Source organism: Apodemus sylvaticus, chromosome 3, assembly GCF_947179515.1.
Source record: "Apodemus sylvaticus chromosome 3, mApoSyl1.1, whole genome shotgun sequence".
Taxonomy (NCBI): Eukaryota; Metazoa; Chordata; class Mammalia; order Rodentia; family Muridae; genus Apodemus; species Apodemus sylvaticus.
Window position 1 is genome coordinate 140,047,757 of NC_067474.1, and position 16,276 is coordinate 140,064,032.

The 16,276-nt window shown below is 37.2% G+C and overlaps 1 protein-coding gene across 1 annotated transcript in view; it reads right to left on the minus strand.

Moving 5' to 3' along the window:
* Positions 1-16,276, minus strand: part of Ago3 (argonaute RISC catalytic component 3) — a 91,533-nt gene that overhangs the window by 20,715 nt on the left and 54,542 nt on the right. Inside the window, exons 6-12 of the mRNA XM_052177371.1 lie at positions 12,821-12,955; positions 7,806-7,893; positions 7,537-7,684; positions 6,282-6,401; positions 4,391-4,513; positions 3,351-3,484; positions 1,233-1,417 (exon numbers count right to left, since the gene is read on the minus strand). Coding sequence (XP_052033331.1) covers positions 1,233-1,417; positions 3,351-3,484; positions 4,391-4,513; positions 6,282-6,401; positions 7,537-7,684; positions 7,806-7,893; positions 12,821-12,955 — 933 coding nt within the window. The remainder of the gene's footprint in view (positions 1-1,232; positions 1,418-3,350; positions 3,485-4,390; positions 4,514-6,281; positions 6,402-7,536; positions 7,685-7,805; positions 7,894-12,820; positions 12,956-16,276) is intronic.

Consider the following 16,276-nt stretch of genomic DNA (forward strand, 5'->3'; position numbering starts at 1 on the left):
TCTAATATGAAGTTATTTTACTACATTCAATGGTTTACAAGCTATTATTTTCCTAAATATTTTTTCATGACTCCAGGTATTAGATTTCTTTTATTAATCTCACAAAACTTTACTTTGTATACAATCATATACAATCATATAGGGTTAGGTATTAAAGTATCCCATCTCCACAGGTGAAGAAAGTAAAGCTGTGTGCAGTTACATAATGGGTTACATCACGCAGGCAGTATAACCTGCAGTATCTGAACACTTCACAATCTGTGCTGTAACCCACTACCTCATCTTGCTACACAAGTCATTCTGATGTAATTTCATTATATGATTCTTCTCTGAAGCACTGCTTGGGATGTCTCTTTTAGGTACTAAAAGTCATTTCTCAGAGTTTCCTTTTTACTATTTAGCTTATAGGCTTTGCCTTAAAGCAATACTATGTGAGGTTTTTTTGGTTGTTGTTTTTCTGATTTTTTGTTTGTTTGTTTTGACATGGTTTCTTTTTGTAATCTTGACTGTCCTGGAACTCATTCTGTACATCAGGTTAGCCTAGAACTCAAAAAGATCCTCCTGCTTCTGCACCCCAAGTGCTGGGATTAAAGGCATGTACCACCATTGCCCAGCTAACATGTGATTTGATACTATGGTACAAATATATTTTAGTATTTGAGAATTTTAGGTTGGGTTGGAGTGATGGCTCAGTGGTTAAGAGCACTGACTGCTCTTCCAGAGGTCCTGAGTTCAATTCCCAGCAACCACATGGCTCATTACCATCTGTAATGGGATCTGATCCCCTCTTCTAGTGTGTCTGAAGATAGCTACAGTGTACCCACATACATGAAATAAGTAATCTTTAAATAATCTTTAAAAAAAGAAAATGAAAAAAAAATTTTAGGTTTTCTAATTCTAAGAACAATGTTAAACAAGAGAAGGAAAATTGCAGTAAGTCTGTTGTTGCAGTGCTGGAGATCAAATCCAGGTCTGTGCACATCTTAGGCTAGTGCTCTAGCAATAAGCTAAACTGTCACTCCTGAAAAATGCAATTGTTTTTTTTTTTTTTTTTTTTTTTTTTTTTGGAGACAGGATTTCTATGTGTAGCCCTGGTTGTCCTGGAACTCACTCTGTAGACCAGGCTAGCCTTGAACTCAGAAATCTACCTGCCTTTGCCTCCCAAGTGCTGGGATTAAAGGTGTGCACCACCACTGCCCAGCCTGAAAAATGCATTTTTAAAATGTCCTTACCATACACAGGTGTCTTCCCTGGCAGGATGACGATAATGAGTTGTAGTCCAGAATACGTATTCTTGAGATGCCGGAACATGGGCTCCACACTGTCTGCCCCCTGCGCGTATTTGCAGAAGCATGGCTGGCCTTGGATGGGCATCCCTGCATCCTTAGAAATTTTTCGCAGCTGGTCTGTGAAACCTCTGAAGGTGAAACCAGAAAAAAGTGTTGTCTAGACATCAAAATGTACCAAATATTTTATCTTTTGTGTGTGTATGGTATTAAGGATTGAGCCTATGGCTTGTGAGTGTTCAGCAAGTATTCTATACAGAGCTATATCTCCAGCTCCAAGCCTACTAAACAGCAATGAAAAGGTTTTTTGTTTGTTTGTTTTTTGGCTTTTTGTTATTTTGCCTTTTTAAAATTTTTTCAGAACTGAGGACTGAAACCAGGGCCTAGTAAGTGCTCTACCACTGATCTAAACCCCCAATCCCATGAAAAGTTTAAGAAAGAAATTGAAGCTGGGAGCATGCCTTTAATCCCAGCACTCAGGAGGCAGAGGTAGGGGGATCTCTGAGTTTAAGGACAACCTAGTTTACAGACTGAGTTCCAGGACAGCCAGGGCTACACAGAGAAACCCTGTCTCAAAAAAAAATTAAGGAAAAAGAAGGAGGAGGAGGAGGAAAGAAGAGGAAGAGAAAGAAAAAGAAGAGGAAGAGGAGGGGGGAGAGGAGGGAGAAAAGGAGAAAGAAATAACAGATGAAGGAAAGATTTGTTTGTTTGCTTGATATAGAAAAGGTCACCAGATTATTAAAGTTAAAGGCAACAGACAGTACCAGTAACCTATAGTAGCCTTCCTTTGTCCTCTGTGAATATGTTCAAAGACTCCCTAGTGCAGTGGGGAGATGGCTTAGTTGGGAAAAGATTTGCTATGTATATCTATACTGTCAGCACTGAGGAGGTGGAGACTGGATCCCTGTTGTTGTTGGCCAGCCAATCTAACTGAATTAATGAATTCCAGATTCAGTAAGACACCCTGTCTCAAAACATAAGGTGGAAAGTGATTGAGGAAGATCCCTAAAATCAACTCTGGCCTCAACCTATCTGCACACGAACATAGACACACATGTATACATATATATTTATATATAAGACACCCATTGGATGTTTAAAAGTATGGATCTAGACTCTATAATGCCTTTTGATCTCAACCAATGGGTATAATTTTTGAAGTTCCAGGTCTAACAAGTAAATTTATACAAATTTCTTTTTCTTTCTTTCTTTCTTTCTTTCTTTCTTTCTTTCTTTCTTTCTTTCTTTCTTTCTTTCTTTCTTTCTTTCTTTCTTTCTTTCTTTCTTTCTTTCTTTCCCTCCCTCCCTCCCTCCCTCCCTCCCTCTCTCTCCCTCCCTCTCCTCCCTCTCCCTCTCTCCTTTCTTTTCCTTTTTTGGTTTTTCAGACAGAGCTTCTCTGTATAACCCTGGATGTCCTATATCTCACTCTGTAGACTAGGGACCAGGCTGGCCTTGAACTCAGTGATACCCTGGCCTCTGCCTCCTGAATGCTAGGATTAAAGGTGTGCGTCACAATTTTCACCTTTATAATTTCACAATAAAATACTCATGTTTAATGTACATCATTGAAATTTTAGCACACATTTTTTTCTTTTCTTATTAAGCGAAAACCTTTGTCTTTTCACTTAAATAAGTCAGCGGGTTCTAAGCCAATGAGGCCCTGGTGGATAATGCCTGATAACTGACGGTTTTGGCTGACTTCTGGCCTGTACATGCAGAAACATGCATACCCACACACCAAATATGTGGGCACACATGGACACACACACATTATTGTCAAGACTGGGTCTTGTTAATTTATGATTCTCCTGCCTCAGCCTCCCACGTAACTGGAATGATAGGTGATCCCACCTGAATGGAAGTTTTAAAGGTTCAATGGTTAAATATATTCCATATAGAGGCAACATCTGTTAGAACACGAGATGAATCATTTAAAACTGCAATACAGGGCTTGGGTATATAGTTCAGGAAGCAGCCCAAAGGATGTACAAGGTCCTGGGCTCACCTCTAGTGACATAAAAAAATTTCAAACACAAAGGTTCCCAGATCAAACAAACACCTTACTTCAGTATTTCTTCTCTGCACTGCCTCTGTGTGGCAAAGCAAGCAATAGCCCACATTTTGATTTCGACTCCTGTGTGGAACTGTTTTCCTCGCATGTCCCACACTCCATGGCTGGGTGTTGCTACTGTCCGGTTCTAGAAGAGAAATGACATGGCAAAAAACCAAAAAATTTCCCAAATAATGCATTTCAGGTGAGCTCAAGTAAGCACTTCAAGTTCTGAACTGATAAGTCCTTAGTACTCTATGTGGAGTTGACTGCTCTAAATCAGTATTATTTATACTATTAAAACCAGAGTCCAGTAAGAGGCCAGCAAGATGGTTCAGCAAGTCTTTACTTCACATGTGGCTCTTGTCCCCTTGCATGCTGACCTGAGTTTGATACCTCACCACACCCAAGAACTCATACAGTTGAAGGAAAGAACCCAACTCCCTCAAGTTACCCTTTGACTTTAACATGTGTATCCCCACAATAAATGTATAAGTAAATGTAAAAAAAAAAAAAAAAAGCTAAATTCAACTAAAGCAATTCACCTTGAAATAAAATACCCAATGTATTATTGGAATGATAAAATAATAAGTTCAAGACTTTTCTTTAAAGATTTATTTGTTATATATAAACACACTGTAGCTGTCTTCAGACACACTAGAAGAGGGCATCAGATCTCATTATAGATGGTTGTGAGCCATTATGTGGTTGCTGGGATTTGAACTCAGGACCTCTGGAAGAGCAGTCAGTGCTCTTAACCACTGAGCTATCTCTTCAGCCCCCATAAGTTCAAGACTTAAGAGTACCATTCTCTCCATAGTTAGCAAATTATTTTTTTATTTTATGTATGAGTGCTCTGATGCATGTATACCTGCATGCCAGAAGAGAGCATCTAATCTCTTTATAGATGGTTGTGAGACACCATGTGGGTGCTGGGAATTGAACTAAGGACTTCTAGAAAAGCAGTCAGTGCTCTTAACCCCTGAGTCATCTCTCCAGCCCCATACTTGGTATACTGTATGTGTATGATTAGAACGTTACTGATAGGCTTTACCCGTCCTCCGTACTGGAGCATAGGTGCTGGAAGTACTCGTCCAGTCACATGGGCCATTTCATCCCGCACTTTAAACTGAAACTCCTGAACGAATGGATCTGTTTCATAATTTGCACTTCTTACCTAACAACAGAAAAGACTTGTCATTATTCTCACACTTCTCTTAACCTGTCACTATACTCTGCTTTTCTTCTTCTATGCAACCATATGTTTTGTAATAAGAATGATTGCTGGGTGGTGGTGGCTGCGCACGCCTGTAATCCTAGCACTTGGGGAGGCAGAGGCAGGTGGATTTCTGAGTTCGAGGCCAGCCTGGTCTACAGAGTGAGTTCCAGGACAGCCAGGGCTATACAGAGAAACCCTGTCTCAAAAAAACCAAATCAAAAAAAAAAATGGTGCCCTGACTCTAAGGCAGAAAATATTGTCCTGTAGACTGTATGATATATATAAACACCTTGATAACTTACTCAGAGCTCAATGTAAGTATTAGGCTAATAATATACTTCAACTATTTGTGACCCATGAAAATAGTGATTTTAAATAATTAAGCAATTTCAGGAATGAGGATACCTATCTAAAATGGGATAAGAACTTCCAACTGACATGATGGTGCACACTTTAATCCCAGCACTCAGGAAGTAAGGCAGGCAGCTCTCTGAATTTGAGGTCAGCCTGGTCTACAGAGTGAGTTCCAGGACAGCCAGGGCTGTTATACATAGAAACCATGTCTTGAAAAATGAAAAACCAAACAAGCAAACAAAAAGAGCCTGAGACTGGACTCATTGCTTAGTGAAAACCAAAACAAAAAAACCCACAGATTATAAAGAACCTCGGAACATAATACTAAAATTTGTTTCATGTAAAATTTGACGTAAATATTAAAAACAAACTTTTTCTAACTACCTGCTTTATAAGTTATATAATTTTATTTCAGTATTTTAAGGTATATTACATCATATAAGTTTATTTAAAGAGAAATAGTACAGATTTAAAAATGCTAGCATGAGTTATAGATTATAAATATTCACACATAGAGTCAAAGAACTAATACATGGTTCTTCAGTACTGTATCTTACCCTAAGGTATGCTATTAGCTATTTTCTTTTCTTTTCCTTTCTTTTCCTTTCTTTTCCTTTCTTTTCCTTTCTTTTCCTTTCTTTTCCTTTCTTTTCCTTTCTTTTCCTTTCTTTTCCTTCCTTCCTTCCTTCCTTCCTTCCTTCCTTCCTTCCTTTCTTTCTTTCTTTCTTTTTTTTTTTTTTTTCAAGACAGGTTTCTCTGTGTATCCCTGGCTGTAGACCAGGGATGGCCTTGAACTCAGAGATTTGCTTCCCAAGTTTTAGGATTAAAAGTGTGAGCCACTATACCTGGTTCCATGATCTCTTTTAATTCTGACAGTTTATAAAATGGAAATGTAGCATTAGCTGGACATGTTTGTTTTCTTTTTCTTTCTTTTTTTAATTGGTTATTTTATTTATTTACATTTCAAATGTTCCTCTTCCTGGTCTCCCCTCCACAAACCCCCTCTCCCATCCCCCCTCTCCTTTGCCTCTAAGAGGGTGCTCCCCCACCCACCCACCCACTCCTACCTCACCCCTCTAGCATCCCCCTATACTGGGGCGATAAGTCTCTACAGGACCAAGGGCCTCTCAGTGATGTTAGATAAGGCAATCCCCTGCTACATGTGTAGCTGGAGCCATGGACCCATTCTTGGTTTCTCTTCAGATGGTATAAATCTTTTGCCTTTTTAAAAAACTTATTCACTTTACATCCTGACCACTGCCCCCGACTCCCAGTCCTCCCCTCCCACAATCCTACCCCCATCCCCTGATCTCTTCCCTTGAGTGGTTCACCCTAATGCACTTTGAATCACATTTTAGAGTTTTGTACTAACCAGTCTGCTAATTTCCTCTTGTCTATCTGGTGCAGATCTTGCTGTTGCCTTAATCATAGTAGAAGTCTGATTGTCTGTTAGTTTCTTGATACACCTTTGCCCAGCTACAATATTACAGACCTAGAAATAGAATAATTTATATAATGTACATATATTTTTAGAACTCACTTGCTTAATGCCAATCACATGTTAAATATAATTTTAAAGTCTACTTTATTAAATCACTTCTTTCTACTGTATGTTAAAGTAAAAAAAGTAGAGAACAAATTACACATGATCACATAATTATTAGACAGGTAAAAGGTACACAGGATAAAGACCAAAAGAAACACAGCAAAAATGCTAACCAATGGTAGAATTATGGGTGAACTTTTTCCTACCATGTTGGCTAGTTTTAGGTCAGTTTGACACAAGCTATTGTCATCTTCAGGTGAGAGAACCTCAATAAAGAAAATACTTCTGTAAGATCCTGCTGTAGGGCACTTTCTTAACGAGTGATTGATGGAGAAGGGCCAGCCCATGTGAATGGTTCCATTCCTATGCTGGTGTCCTAAGTTCTATAAGAAGGCAGGCTGAGCAAGCCATGGGGAGCAAGCCAGAAAGCAGTATCTCTCCATGGCCTCTGCATCAGTTCCTGCCTCCAGGTTCCTGGCTTGATTTAGTTCCTGTTCTGACTTCCTTTGATGATGAGCAGTGATTTGGAAGCATAAGTCAAATGAACCCTTGACTCCCCAAGTTGCTCTATGGCACTCTGACCAAGACACATACTATTTTATTTAATGAAATTTTAGAAAAAAAGTAGAATTTAATAAAAAAAGGTTTAAATTCCAAAACATATGTGAGACTCAGATAAGTCATAGGCCATGAAAGCCCCTAAAAGAATAATAAGGCCAGGGAGATGGCCCTGAGGGTGAAGAGCTTGCTGCATAAGGACCTGATTTCAGATCCCTACCAGTGTACAAAACTAGGCATAGTGGTATATGCCAGAACTCCAGTGGTGGGGAGGAGGAAGGGGAAAGGAAGGTGGAGAACAGGTCCAGTTGAAGTTCAGGTTCAATGAGAGACCTTGTCTCAAAAAACAGATGAATAGCAATATCAAAAGACTCTTGATGTCATCCTTTGGCCTACACAAACATGTGTGCATGGCACACACACACACACACACACACTCACATGTGCACATACACACACGTGCACACACATACAGAAAGATGAACAGAAGCTAAGCTAATCATAAGCAGTATAAAGACATTACTTCTAGTGGTAGGTATGTATGCTTCTGCTCTTGCCCCACTTGCAGACAGGGAAGGTGTGGGTACTTCAGCTGAAGTGTGTACTTTTCTCTGAAATACTGAGCTACAGTTCTCTCCACAGTTTGGCCATTTTCTAGCTGTAAAGGAAAGCTGGAAAAAAGAAGAGCTGACATGAAAACTCTTATCTCATTATGAGCTGGCCAGCTCCCCAGCCCTTACTCGGAGTGCACTGCCTCTCGTCACTGCTGTGGTGAATGGCAGATTTCCTTACGTTTGGTGGCTGGCAGGCCTTCTTGTTACATTACAAACACGGTATTTCCGTCTCATTGTTCCACAATGAGTCACTTCAACCTTCAGACCTGTTCCCAACAAGAAAAATGAAGGTTACAGAAATTCAATGAAAAATACCCAGTCTGTTCACTACTATAAAGCCTCTATTCTGAGCAGATACAAAGTCTGTGACACAAGCAATGTCATATCAGAAATTCTTACGTGACATTGCTAATAATTATAATTATGACAGACCTAATATCAAATATTTTTTACACTATCAAGCTCTATTTGTTAAGAAAGAAAATCCTGTAATTTGCTAAGTCTAAAGATCAAGGACAAAGTTCTCCACTGGGAAAAAATGTATTTATAATAAACTTAGGAATTTGTAAACTTGGGAATGAGAGCTTAAGTATTTGAATAGCCTCTCATCACAAAGTGACTGAAAATCAGGGTTCCAGAAAGTTGAAGAAGGAAGTACTTCTAAGATTTATGATGCAGGTAGAAAAAAAAGATCTGGTCTTTTGTTAGAACCAGAGTGACAATTTTATTAAGTATTTTTTCTTTATTAATTTTTTTCTCAAAAATAGTGATGACTAGAATGGAAGATAAATACTTCTTAATTAAAAAATTATTTTTTGTGTGTACTCATGTACACATGAATGTAGAGATAGAAAGACAATTTAAAGAAATTGGTTCTTTTCTTCCACCATGCGGATTCTGGGGAGCAAACTCAGGTTGTCAAGCTTGGGGGTAAGTGAATTTGCTCATTGTGCCATGCTATCAACCTTCCAAATAACCTTTTTTTTTTTTTTTTAAAGACAGGGTCTCTCTAGATAGCCCTGGCTGTACTGAAACTTGGTATGTAGATCAGGTTGGCCTTGAACTCACAAAGACCAGTCTATCTTTGCCTCCTGAGTGCTAGGATTTAAGGTGTGGGCCACCACTCTCTGGCTCCTTTAAATAATTCTTAAAGTGGGTGATCTCTACTTTCTCATAGATCATTGACCCATTTGAGAATCTGATGAAAGCAATAAACTCTCAGAAAAATATATACATAATACATATGTGTGTGTATAATGTAGCAAGTAATTTTAAATATTTCTAGCTCACTGTAGTGCATTTATGAACTTTAGTGATTCAAGGATTCCAGCTATTCTAGAAAGTACAGAAATGGGCTTTGACTCCTCAGCTGAAGAAAACCCCTGCTTTGCAGGTTCTCAGGGTCGTGTGCACACAGGCACATGTCCTACCACTGACCTCTAACCCCATCCTTTTTGCACTTTGTTTCAAGATGGTCTTTCTGAGTTGCTCAATGTATCCTTGAATTTATTTTCCTTCCTTAGCTTTCTGGGATTATGGGAGGTGTGCCTCCACGACTGGCATATCAAGGAACCAGGAAGGTTCTTAGTTTTGTTTTTGTTTTTTTGTTTTTTTTGAAGGTAGAGGATGATGACAGTCTCTCTCTTTCTCTATAGTCCTGACTAGAACTTGTTATATCAGCCAGGCTGCCCTTGAACTCACAGAGATCTCCCGCATCTGCCTCTCTAGTGCTGGGATTAAAGGTATGCACTACTATGCCCAGCAGGAATTTTCATAAGTACTGATGAGAAACAGGATTTCCTGAGATGATGTTTTACACTTGTGCTAATATGGTAATCATTAATAACACATTACTGAGTACAGGAAATGCAGCTAATATGCCTGATAATCTGAAAGTTTAAATTTAATTAAATTAAATAGATACACAAGCTCCTGGCTGCCATATTGGCCAAAGTAGTAACCCAGGAGTTAAGAAATGGACATATAATAGCTATTCTTTGCAGAAAAACAGACCTATTTTTAAAGTTTGACCTAGGCTCCAAAAAGTGAGTCTAGAAGGGTACAAATGGAGTTTTAGTTTCTGAACAGAATAATGGTTATTATACTTTAAGTAATTTTACTTTTATATTTATAATTCCTATAGGGCAGTAATTCTCATCTGGATGTGATTTTACCTGCCCTCACCCTGGAACATTACCTGTGCCTCTGTGCATATGCATGTGTTGCTGTGAGCAAATCTAAAGCACACATCAGGCAAGTGCTTTACTGGGAGTTACACTCCCAGTCCCCAAGAAGACTTCTGTGACAGTTACAACTGGGTGATATCAGATAGTAAGTAAAGGTTGGATACTTCCAAATATTCTAGAATGTACAGAATTGCACCCACCTACCAACTCAGCAAAGAATTACCCAGTACAAAATGTCAAGAGAAACTCTACCACAGTATAATTTGTTTTCTTATCTAATTATTAACTATATCAATCACAAAGTTCACTCATAGAAAAATGATATTTTGTTTTGACATGTCAATACAAATTAGGATAGTAAATGATTTTTCTTTAAAAGTATTTTTTTTTTTTTTTTTAGATTTGGTTTTTTTGAGACAGGGTTTCTCTATATACCCCTGGCTGTCCTGGAGCTCACTTTGTAGACCAGGCTGGCCTCGAACTCAGAAATCCGCCTGCCTCTGCCTCCCAGAGTGTTGGGATTACAAGCGTGAGCCACCACTGCCCGGCTTAGTCTTTAAAAGTATTTTTAATAAAACTTAAACCATTGAGAAGTAATTTTAATTATAAATATATTTCTAAAATTAAATTTCAAATATTTATTATGTCATTATACTATAAAGGAGGCCAGAAAATACAATGGAAGGCCTTATAAGAGGGAAACAGTGATACTATGGAGTAAGGAACATAAAAATATTATGTTTAGGGGAAAAACAAAATAAGTTTCTGTTGTTTGAAACATTTAACTATTTATTTTCAAGTTTTCCCCATGATTAAAAAGTATAGGTTTTAAAAATATAAATATAAAGTTCTATATAGCTTACATAACAAATATTAACTAAAAGTAAATTAGTGCTTTTTTATACATAACGTTATCATACTTTCCCCCAATATTTCTGCTGTGAAAGTACCATGAGTTATTGATTTAAAAGTTATTACTAACTAGTTGGAGGTAAGTTTAACTAGATTACAATCAATATACTAAAATTTTTATTCACTTTGGCATAATTTATAGCAGTATTTAGCAGCTATCATCAAATTCCTTACATAAGTTAAGTTAAAACTTTAACCCAAACATCACTGAACAGAAAACTCTATTTTTTGAGTTCCTGTGGTAGGATACATGGTGTACTTTAAAAAGTCCTCACTTTAAAAAAAAAAAAGTCTTCTTGACTTTGAATGGAGGAAAAAAAATACTAGTTTATTAATTAGATACAACCCAGACTTTCTACCCCAAATGTAAGATCATAGATCATAGCTAACAATTAGATCAAATCCAGGGGAATGCAAAAAGTCAAAATGATAAAGAATGGAATAGATAATTCTCTGCCCAGGCCCCTCCCCAAACCCTCCATCCAACCAAAAAGTTTGGCTTTAACAAATATTTAACCTATAAACTTGGCTTTACCTTCACTATAACATCAACTTTATAATTTCTAGTCAACTTTTCAGTCATTTCTTTGGGCCCCTGAGCAGTTGAAGTTAAGACCGAGTCCATGCTCTCCGGGCAGCAGCTGAATCCTTGTTCTGTACATCTTGTATTTTCTGTGATAGAGTGGTGATATGAGTTGATTGCATAGTTACCGCAAAGTAATGTATGTGACTGCATGATATCAGAGGTGGTAACTAAGCAGCAACTCGGCTAGAAACCATGGCATTGAGATGATCACATATATAATGGTAGGTAATGCACTAACCTGACAATGCTAACTGCAGTTAGAACAGATTATGAAAGGACAATGATATGGTTGCAAACAGTTATCTTTAACAGTTTCTTATTTTGGCACTTAATAACTCGCGATAGATGGATGCTTATTGACAAAACAGGAAGGGATTTCCTTTCATGTTTTATTTCAATGACTATCTCTTTTTTGTTGTTACTGAATGGCACAGAATGAATGATAACTGGAGCAAGCAGGATGTAGTCACCTACTCTAATTGGTTTGGGGACTGAAAGATGTTCAGTGAACAAACTCGAATGCTTCATTCAAACCACAAGCTGAAAATTATCTGCAACAAATAGGTAAAATCTTAAATAACAACATAATTATTTCTGTCTATTTAAGATGTAGCATTTAATATTAACAAAGTTTGTTACGCCTTACTAGATATCTGTTTTTCTTTCATGTCTATATACTACACTAAATACAGTGGAGTTACATCTTAAGTGAGGATTATATACTAAAGTCATAAATAAGGAAAGAAATTATATACCAGCAAATTAAAATTTAAGAATTTCTGAAGTTGCTGATAAAGCACAATTATGTGAGTTTTAACACAAAGCTATAAATGCACTTTAAAATGTACAGAAGGAGCAAATATGCACAGAATAAATAGAACAATATTAAAGTAATTTTAATTTGAAGGGCCACAGAGAATACCTTTTTAGTTTAATGACCATACACTGTAACACCACTGTAATAACTATCACAAAGTAAGACAGGCATCTTTATTATGTAAATTAAATAGCAAAGTACAATCTGGAATAACACATGAAACTGGTGAACTCCAATTTCTAAAATTCCAAAGAAATAAGATTTAAAAAAACTGTAATTTTAGAAAAATAACATTAATTAGAATATGTTCAAAGAGTGAGTCAAATTCTAATATCTTTAAGATAAGATTCTTACTTTAAAAAGATAGTACTAGAGAAACACTTTCCCAAGAGACACTTTCCTCTCTCTAGCTAGTATAGGACAGTATTTATAAAAACATAGCTGGATTACTTAGCATGTTCTTCACTCAACTACTACCTAAGTAGCTACAATAATGGATATGATATAACATTTTATAATTAATCTATATTCTATTGGTCATATTACACAATATGATTCTAATTATAAAAACACTTCAATAGAAAATTGTTTTATCCATGCATTTTATAGTGAAGCTGTTGTAAATACTAGTTGGTAACAAACCATACAAATGATATCTGAAAGTATAGTATTTTAAATGCTAATTAACTCACCTTTTATCTCCTTAGTGAATTTTACCCGATGAGAATCAGTCAGGGGTCTGGGTTGCTCATCAATGTTGTGAATGTCAAGAACTTCACACATGAACTGAATTACAGGCTGTGCTTTGTAAAAGGCAGTGGCAGAAACTAAGAAAAAACCCAAATAGTATAAATTTAATATTTAAAATCCAAGAAACTTCATTCCAGGTTTCCATAATTAACTGTGTACAGTTAAAAATGGTCTCTTATGTGTATGTATGTTTTCCAAAATGAAGTAATTTGATTTCTGAGGTACAAGAACAGGAAGGCCAAATACTATAGTTTTTAATCATCTAACTCACCATAGGTAACTATCTTCACAATGAAGTGTTCTATGAAATAAGAACTTGTGAAGCCAAAGAATGCCCAAGTTCTTTAGCAGAGAAGAGAGTGAGATTATTTCTTAAACAAGGCTTCTTGGGCTAGTGGTTAAGAGCACTGACTGCTCTTCCAGAGATCCTGAGTTCAATTACCAGCAACTACATGGTGGCTCACAACTATCCGTAATGGGATCTGATGCCCGCCTCTGGTGTGTCTGAAGACTGTGACAGTGTACTTATATAAATAATTTAAAAAACCAAAAACCAAAAACCAAAAACCAAGGCTTTGTATGCTCTTCTAGAGACAGCTTTCTTTATCTTCTAAGGGTTTGAGATAACAGTGGTATTAAACATAAGCCACAGGTTATACTAGGGGGTATCTGCCCAGGGGTCTGAGTCACAGGTGGCGATTTATTGACCACCTCTTTATTAATCAGCATGATTATTTTTAAAATAGTTTTTATTTCTAGGTTTTGGAACTATAAAATGTTTAGAAGACCACACATCTCTTTTTCTTCTTCCTCTTCTGCTTCTTCCTCCTCCTTTGAAACAGCCTTTCATTGTGTAACTCTGGCTGGTCTGGAACTCAATATGTAGCCCAGGTTAGCCTCAAACTTACAAAGACCTATCTCCCTCTGCCCCCTTAGTACTGGGATTAAAGGTATATACTACCATATTTAACCTTTTTTTTTTTTTTTTTTTTTGGTTTTTCGAGACAGGGTTTCTCTGTGGAGTCCTGGCTGTCCTGGAACTCACTCTGTAGACCAGGCTGGCCTTGAACTCAGAAATCCCCCTGCTTCTGCCTCCCAAGTGCTGGGATTACAGGCGTGCACCACCATGCCTGGCACCATATTTATTTAACCTTATATTCTTTTTTTAAGATTAAAAAATTATGAATGTATATGTGTCTATAGGAAAGTTTGTGCATGTGAGTGTGCAGTAACCTGAGAGGACAGAAGAGAGTTTGAGTGCCCTAGAGCTGGAGTCACAGGTGGTTATGAGCTGCCCAGTGTGGGTGCTGAAGACGGATTTCAGGCAGGAAGACTGCTCTTAAGTGTTGGACCGTCTCTCTCCAGTTGCACATTCCATTCTTTTACTGAAAAACTGTGGGAATGTTTTTGTGCATAAACACATGCCAGCAAAGAGCGAGGTGGTGGGTGACTCATGCCATTAATCCCAGCACTCACGAGGCAGAGGAAGGCAGGTCTCTACGGCCACATGGCCAGCCAGGACTACACAGTGAGCCTCATCTCAAACAAAACAAAACAAAACAAAACAAAACAAAACAAAACAAAACACAAACAACAAAGGCCTCAAACCAAAAGTGAAAACATGCCAGTACAGTATATACTGTATGCGTATTTTTCATATTGTTTGATTAGTTCAGCTCATGCTGACCTGGACTACTTTTTAGGAAGGAAATAGATAAGAGAAGTGTATTGTGAAAAACCTGTGCTTTTACCTTTCCTTTAATCCTACAGTAGATTTTCTTCACTAGATACTACATCACCCCTGTTGTTTCACAGGCCACAATTGGAACTGCCATACAAATGTACACAACGATTTCTTCTATTGTATTTTTTGTTACTCTTCTAATCACTCACTGTTACCATCTTCTAGACCACATCCAGTGACATGGGCATTTGAGATGAATAACTAAACCTTGTGATAGAAAGTTTTAAAAAGGATGGGTTGAAATCAATGAACACAGTTTAAATAAGGGTAACTTTTAGTGATTAGAGATCACTGGGGCCCTTTGTGGACCTTTCAAACTTTTGTTGTTGTTTCATTGTTTAAGACAGCATCTCATATAGCCCAGGCTAAGCCTCACTTAGTCATGACCTTGGACTTCTCTATTCATCTTATTTCTACTTCCCAGGTGCTTACTCTAAAACAAAGACTATACCTTCTTCTCAGCACCTCAAGGTACCTTCTCCAAAATTGATCATATAATTGGTCACAAAACAGCTCTCTACAGATCCAAGATTGAAATAATCCCATGCATCCTATCAGATCACCACAGACTAAGGCTGGCCTTCAGTAAAGGCAAAAACAACAGAAAATCCACATACCCATGGAAACTGAACAACCCTCTACTCAATGATAACTCATCAGGGAAGAAATAAAGAAATTAAAGGCTTAGTAGAATTCAATGAAAATGATGACACAGCATACCCAAGTTTATGGGACACAATGAAAGCAGTGCTAAGAGGAAAATTTATAGCACTAAGTGGGCTGGTAAAGAAACTGGAGAGATCCTACACAAGCAACTTAATAGCACACCTGAGAGCTCTAAAACAAAAAGAAGCAAACTCACCCAAGAGGAGTAGAAGGCAGGAAATTGTGAAACTCAGGGACAAAACCAACCAAATAGAAACAAAAACAATACAAAGAAAACCAAAAGCTGGTTCTTTGAGATAATCAACAAGATAGATAAACCCCTAGCCAAACTAACTAAAGGGCCCAGAAATAGTATCCAAGTTAACAAAATCAGAAATGAAAAGGAAGACATATTAGCAGAAACTGAGGAAATTCATCAAATCTTACAACAAAAGCATATACTCAACAAAACTGGAAAATCTAGAGGAAATGGATGATTTTCTAGACAAATACCATGTACCAAAGTTAAATTGAGCAGGTAAATTAAACAGGCCAATATCCCCTAAGGAAATAGAAGTCATTAAAAACCTCCCAACCAAAAAAAGCCTAGGACCAGATGGCTTTAATGCAGAATTCTAACAGACCTTAAAGAAAAGCTAATATCAATATTCTTCAAACTATTCCAAAATAATAGAAACAGAACATGAGCTACTTCATTCTATGAAGTCACAATTATTCTGATACCTAAACCACACAAGGACCCAACCAAAAAAAAAAAAAAAAACAAAACAAAACAAAAAAAAAAACAAAAAAAAACCTTCAGACCAATTTTGTTTATGAATATCAATGTAAAAATAGTCAATAAAATTCTTGCAAAAGGAATCCAAGAACACATCAAAACCATTATTCTCCATGATCAAGTAGGCTTCATCCCAGGGATGCAAGGTTGGTTCAATATATGAAAATCCATTAATGTAACCCACTATATAAACAAACTAAAAAAAAAATC